This window comes from Oncorhynchus gorbuscha, linkage group LG09, assembly GCF_021184085.1.
Source record: "Oncorhynchus gorbuscha isolate QuinsamMale2020 ecotype Even-year linkage group LG09, OgorEven_v1.0, whole genome shotgun sequence".
In the NCBI taxonomy this organism is placed as follows: domain Eukaryota; kingdom Metazoa; phylum Chordata; class Actinopteri; order Salmoniformes; family Salmonidae; genus Oncorhynchus; species Oncorhynchus gorbuscha.
The window spans coordinates 3,447,554-3,455,053 of NC_060181.1; the positions used below are offsets into that span (position 1 = coordinate 3,447,554).

The 7,500-nt window shown below is 43.3% G+C and overlaps 1 protein-coding gene across 1 annotated transcript in view; it reads right to left on the reverse strand.

Moving 5' to 3' along the window:
• Nucleotides 1–2,081: 2,081 nt before the first annotated feature.
• LOC124042645 (CUB and sushi domain-containing protein 1-like) overlaps nt 2,082–7,500 on the reverse strand; it is an 842,040-nt gene continuing 836,621 nt past the window's right edge. The window contains 2 exon segments of the mRNA XM_046360721.1: nt 2,082–2,247; nt 4,495–4,621. Coding sequence (XP_046216677.1) covers nt 2,088–2,247; nt 4,495–4,621 — 287 coding nt within the window. The 3' untranslated portion in view covers nt 2,082–2,087.

Genomic DNA, 7,500 nt, shown 5'->3' on the forward strand with positions numbered 1-7,500 from the left:
GCAGTCGGAGTGTGTCTATCTCTCTATAATAGCTGGGCACAGCTGAACACTGCAGTGTGTGTGTCTATCTCTCTATAATAGCTGGGCACAGCTGAACACTGCAGTGTGTGTGTCTATCTCTCTATAATAGCTGGGCACAGCTGAACACTGCAGTGTGTGTGTCTATCTCTCTATAATAGCTGGGCACAGCTGAACACTGCAGTGTGTGTGTCTATCTCTCTCTATAATAGCTGGGCACAGCTGAACACTGCAGTGTGTGTGTCTATCTCTCTATAATAGCTGGGCACAGCTGAACACTGCAGTCGGTGTGTGTGTCTATCTCTCTATAATAGCTGGGCACAGCTGAACACTGCAGTCGTTGTGTGTGTCTATCTCTCCATAATAGCTGGGCACAGCTGAACACTGCAGTCGGTGTGTGTGTCTATCTCTCTATAATAGCAAGGCTATAAAGACAGCTGAACACTGCAGTCGGAGTGTGTCTATCTCTCTATAATAGCTGGGCACAGCTGAACACTGCAGTGTGTGTGTCTATCTCTCTATAATAGCTGGGCACAGCTGAACACTGCAGTGTGTGTGTCTATCTCTCTATAATAGCTGGGCACAGCTGAACACTGCAGTGTGTGTGTCTATCTCTCTATAATAGCTGGGCACAGCTGAACACTGCAGTGTGTGTGTCTATCTCTCTATAATAGCTGGGCACAGCTGAACACTGCAGTGTGTGTGTCTATCTCTATAATAGCTGGGCACAGCTGAACACTGCAGTGTGTGTGTCTATCTCTCTATAATAGCTGGGCACAGCTGAACACTGCAGTGTGTGTGTCTATCTCTCTATAATAGCTGGGCACAGCTGAACACTGCAGTGTGTGTGTCTATCTCTCTATAATAGCTGGGCACAGCTGAACACTGCAGTCGGTGTGTGTGTCTATCTCTCTATAATAGCTGGGCACAGCTGAACACTGCAGTCGGTGTGTGTGTCTATCTCTCTATAATAGCTGGGCACAGCTGAACACTGCAGTGGTGTGTCTATCTCTCTATAATGTGTCTAGTGTGTGTGTCTCTCTATAATAGCTGGGCACAGCTGAACACTGCAGTCGGTGTGTGTGTCTATCTCTCTATAATAGCTGGGCACAGCTGAACACTGCAGTCGTTGTGTGTGTCTATCTCTCCATAATAGCTGGGCACAGCTGAACACTGCAGTCGGTGTGTGTGTCTATCTCTCTATAATAGCTAGGCTATAAAGACAGCTGAACACTGCATTTGAACTTTTCTCTTAAAAAATTGCAGAAAAAAGGAAGCAAAAAATAACTGGGACTTCAGATATGGATAATTCTGTGGCCTATTAGAACAGGTCTGTAGGGATGATTCTGTGGCCTATTAGAACAGGTCTGTAGGGATGATTCTGTGGCCTATTAGAACAGGTCTGTAGGGATGATTCTGTGGCCTATTAGAACAGGTCTGTAGGGATGATTCTGTGGCCTATTAGAACAGGTCTGTAGGGATGATTCTGTGGCCTATTAGAACAGGTCTGTAGGGATGATTCTGTGGCCTATTAGAACAGGTCTGTAGGGATGATTCTGTGGCCTATTAGAACAGGTCTGTAGGGATGATTCTATGGCCTATTAGAACAGGTCTGTAGGGATGATTCTATGGCCTATTAGAACAGGTCTGTAGGGATGATTCTATGGCCTATTAGAACAGGTCTGTAGGGATTATTCTAGAACAGTGTCCACCGCTGTGTCCAACAACAATTACTTTACTAGGAATGAGTCAGATGTGTTGGTACTGGAACGAAGGCATGAACGCAATGTTGTTCCTACGGTACGGAGCTGATGAAATATTAAATCATCATACATAAAAGGTTGAATGTTAAGCGGTTTAAATCTCACACTGTGCATAATGTTCTGGTCATGATCTCACACACACACACACACACACACACACACACACACACACACACACACACACACACACACACACACACACACACACACACACACACACACACACACACACACACACACACACACACACACACACACACACACACACACACACACACACACACACACCTTTGGAGGTACCAGTGGCTATACGGCCGTGCACACTGTGCTGACTGTAAACTCTGTCTCGTTGGCCAGGATGTCGGTGGGCTGGATGTTGCGGTCGTACATGGGGTTCTCAAACGTAGCTCTACCATTAGTGTTTTCATGGCCTGCATAGCTGTTAAACGGTACCTTAGGTCTTCTCCTGAGAGAGAGAGAGAGAGAGAGAGAGAGAGAGAGAGAGAGAGAGAGAGAGAGAGAGAGAGAGAGAGAGAGAGAGAGAGAGAGAGAGAGAGAGAGAGAGAGAGAGAGAGAGAGAGAGAGAGAGAGAGAGAGAGAGAGAGAGAGAGAGAGAGAGAGAGAGAGAGAGAGAGAGAGAGGAGAGAGAGAGAGAGTGGTGGTATTATTATGTCTGTAGTATACTGTAGCTACAGTACAGTGATGTTATTATGTCTGTAGTATACTGTAGCTACAGTACAGTGATGTTATTATGTCTGTAGTATACTGTAGCTACAGTACAGTGATGTTAGTATGTCTGTAGTATACTGTAGCTACAGTACAGTGATGTTATTATGTCTGTAGTATACTGTAGCTACAGTACAGTTATGTTATTATGTCTGTAATATACTGTAGCTACAGTACAGTGATGTTATTATGTCTGTAGTATACTGTAGCTACAGTACAGTGATGTTATTATGTCTGTAGTATACTGTAGCTACAGTACAGTGATGTTATTATGTCTGTAGTATACTATAGCTACAGTACAGTGATGTTATTATGTCTGTAGTATACTGTAGATACAGTACAGTGATGTTATTATGTCTGTAGTATACTGTAGCTACAGTACAGTGATGTTATTATGTCTGTAGTATACTGTAGCTACAGTACAGTGATGTTATTATGTCTGTAGTATACTGTAGCTACAGTGATGTTATTATGTCTGTAGTATACTGTAGCTACAGTACAGTGATGTTATTATGTCTGTAGTATACTGTAGATACAGTGATGTTATTATGTCTGTAGTATACTGTAGCTACAGTACAGTGACGTTATTATGTATGTAGTATACTGTAGCTACAGTACAGTGATGTTATTATGTCTGTAGTATACTGTAGCTACAGTACAGTGATGTTATTATGTCTGTAGTATACTGTATCTACAGTACAGTGATGTTATTATGTCTGTAGTATACTGTAGCTACAGTACAGTGATGTTATTATGTCTGTAGTATACTGTAGTTACAGTACAGTGATGTTATTATGTCTGTAGTATACTGTAGATACAGTGATGTTATTATGTCTGTAGTATACTGTAGCTACAGTACAGTGATGTTATTATGTCTGTAGTATACTGTAGATACAGTGATGTTATTATGTCTGTAGTATACTGTAGCTACAGTACAGTGATGTTATTATGTCTGTAGTATACTGTAGTTACAGTACAGTGATGTTATTATGTCTGTAGTATACTGTAGCTACAGTGATGTTATAATGTCTGTGGTATACTGTAGATAGATGTTTAGAATGTTTGTATTTTAGAGGTTAGAGGGTACCAGTGTTTGTATGGATATAGAGGGTATCTGTGTTTGTATGGATATAGAGGGTATCTGTGTTTGTATAGATATAGAGGGTATCTGTGTTTGTATAGATATAGAGGGTACCTGTGTTTGTATAGATATAGAGGGTACCTGTGTTTGTATGGATATAGAGGGTATCTGTGTTTGTATAGATATAGAGGGTATCTGTGTTTGTATAGATATAGAGGGTACCTGTGTTTGTATATATATATATAGAGGGTACCTGTGTTTGTAGAGGTATAGAGGGTACTTGTGTTTGTATAGATATAGAGGGTACTTGTGTTTGTAGAGGTTAGAGGGTACCTGTGTTTGTATAGATATAGAGGGTACCTGTGTTTGTATGGATATAGAGGGTATCTGTGTTTGTATAGATATAGAGGGTATCTGTGTTTGTATAGATATAGAGGGTACCTGTGTTTGTATATATATATATAGAGGGTACCTGTGTTTGTATATATATAGAGGGTACCTGTGTTTGTATAGATATAGAGGGTACCTGTGTTTGTATGGATATAGAGGGTACCTGTGTTTGTATATATATATATAGAGGGTACCTGTGTTTGTAGAGGTTAGAGGGTACCTGTGTTTGTAGAGGTTAGAGGGTACCTGTGTTTGTATATATATAGAGGGTACCTGTGTTTGTAGAGATATAGAGGGTACCAGTGTTTGTATAGATATAGAGGGTACCTGTGTTTGTATGGATATAGAGGGTACCTGTGTTTGTAGAGATATAGAGGGTACCAGTGTTTGTATAGATATAGAGGGTACCTGTGTTTGTATGGATATAGAGGGTACCTGTGTTTGTATGGATATAGAAGGTACCTGTGTTTGTATAGATATAGAGGGTACCTGTGTTTGTATAGATATAGAGGGTACCTGTGTTTGTAGAGGTACAGAGCGAAGCCCGCGATGATCATGGCTATGAACGGCACTAAGATGGCCGCTGCCACTGAACTGCTGTTGGGGGGGAAGTGGGAATTCTCTCTGCTTGTGTCTAAACTCTCTGGAAGAGGAAGAGAGAGTGAGAGTTAGAGACCAGTTACAATACAATAGAATAATTATTCAATAGTGACTTTACCAAACATTAGGACCACCATCCTGGTATTGAGTGACACAACCCCCCCCCCCCGGGTGTCCATTGGGTGGAATACCCAACAGAAAACTGTTGAGGGTGAAAAACCCAGCAGCGTTGCAGTTCTTGACACAAACCGGTGAGCCTGCCACCTACTACCGTAACCCAGTTCAAAGGCACTTATATATTTTGTCTTGTCCCTTCATCCTCGGACTGGCACACAGACACAATCCAAGTCTCAGTTGTCTCAAGGCTTAAACATCCTTCTTTAACCCGTCTCCTCCCCTTCATCTCCACTGGTTGAAGTGGATTTAACAAGTGACATCAATAAGGGATCATAGCTTTCACCTGGATTCACCTGGTCAGTCTATGTCATGGAAAGAGCAGGTGTCAACTCATACTGTCTTCCCCCCTCTCTACAAACTCAATTACTCTCTCTCTTCCCCCCCTCTCTACAAACTCAATTACTCCCTCTCTCCCCCCCTCTCTACAAACTCAATTACTCTCTCTCTTCCCCCTCTCTACAAACTCAATTACTCTCTCTCTCCCCCTCTCTACAAACTCAATTACTCTCTCTCCCCCTCTCTACAAACTCAATTACTCTCTCCCCCCTCTACAAACTCAATTACTCTCTCCCCCTCTACAAACTCAATTACTCCCCCTCTACTAACTCAATTACTCCCCCTATACAAACTCAATTACTCCTCTCCCCCCCTCTCTCCAAACACAATTACTCTCTCTTCCCCCTCTACAAACTCAATTACTCTCTCTCTTCCCCCTCTCTACAAACTCAATTACTCTCTCTCCCCCTCTACAAACTCAATTACTCCCCCCCTCTACTAACTCAATTACTCCCCCCTATACAAACTCAATTACTCTCTCTCCAAACACAATTACTCTCTCCCCCTCTACAAACTCAATTACTCTCTCCCCCTCTACAAACTCAATTACCCCCCCTCTACAAACTCAATTACTCCCCCCTATACAAACTCAATTACTCCCTCTCCCCCCTCTCTCCAAACACAATTACTCTCTCTCTCCCCCTCTCTACAAACTCAATTACTCTCTCTCTCCCCCTCTCTACAAACTCAATTACTCTCTCTCTCCCCCTCTCTACAAACTCAATTACTCTCTCTCTCCCCCCTCTCTACAAACTCAATTACTCTCTCTCTCCCCCTCTCTACAAACTCAATTACTCCCTCTCTTCCCCCTCTCTACAAACTCAATTACTCTCTCTCTCCCCCTCTCTACAAACTCAATTACTCTCTCTCTCCCCCTCTCTACAAACTCAAGTACTCCCTCTCTTCCCCCTCTCTACAAACTCAATTACTCTCTCTCTTTCCCCCTCTCTACAAACTCAATTACTCCCTCTCTCCCCCTCTCTACAAACTCAATTACTCTCTCTCCCCCCTCTCTACAAACTCAATTACTCTCTCTCTCCCCCTCTCTACAAACTCAATTACTCTCTCTCTCCCCCTCTCTACAAACTCAATTACTCTCTCTCTCCCCCTCTCTACAAACTCAATTACTCTCTCTCTCCCCCTCTCTACAAACTCAATTACTCTCCCTCTCCCCCTCTCTACAAACTCAATTACTCTCTCTCTCCGCCCTCTCTACAAACTCAATTACTCTCTCTCTCCCCCTCTCTCTACCAACTCAATTACTCTCTCTCCCCCTCTCTACAAACTCAATTACTCTCTCTCCCCCTCTCTACAAACTCAATTACTCTCTCCCCCCCCCTCTCTACAAACTCAATTACTCTCTCTCTCCCCCCTCTCTACAAACTCAATTACTCTCTCTCTCCCCCTCTCTACAAACTCAATTATTCTCTCTCTCCCCCCTCTCTACAAACTCAATTACTCTCTCTCTCCCCCTCTCTACAAACTCAATTACTCTCTCTCTCTCCCCTCTCTACAAACTCAATTACTCTCTCTCTCTCCCCCTCTCTACAAACTCAATTACTCTCTCTCCCCCTCTCTACAAACTCAATTACTCTCTCTCTCCCCCTCTCTACAAACTCAATTACTCTCCCTCTCCCCCCTCTCTACAAACTCAATTACTCTCTCTCCGCCCTCTCTACAAACTCAATTACTCTCTCTCTCCCCCTCTCTCTACCAACTCAATTACTCTCTCTCCCCCTCTCTACAAACTCAATTACTCTCTCTCCCCCTCTCTACAAACTCAATTACTCTCTCTCCCCCCTCTCTACAAACTCAATTACTCTCTCTCTCCCCCTCTCTACAAACTCAATTACTCTCTCTCCCCCTCTCTACAAACTCAATTATTCTCTCTCTCCCCCTCTCTACAAACTCAATTACTCTCTCTCTCTCCCCCTCTCTACAAACTCAATTACTCTCTCTCTCCCCCTCTCTACAAACTCAATTACTCTCTCTCTCTCCCCCTCTCTACAAACTCAATTACTCTCTCTCCCCCTCTCTACAAACTCAATTACTCTCTCTCCCCCTCTCTACAAAATCAATTACTCCCTCTCTCCCCCTTCTCTACAAACTCAATTACTCTCTCTCCCCCTCTCTACAAACTCAATTACTCTCTCTCTCCCCCCCCTCTCTACAAACTCAATTACTCTCTCTCTCTTTTTCTCCTCCTCTCCAACTGAAAGAGGTTATAAGTAGACACACACGACAACAGAAAGCTCTCTCACTCTGTTTCTCTCTCTCTCTTCTTTCCTCTCTCCCTCCATCTCTCTCTTTCACTCCTGCATCTGTTTCCTTCAATCTCTCTCCAAAATCTCTCTCTCTCCCTCCCTCCCTCCCTCCCTCCCTCCCTCCCTCCCTCCCTCCCTCCCTCCC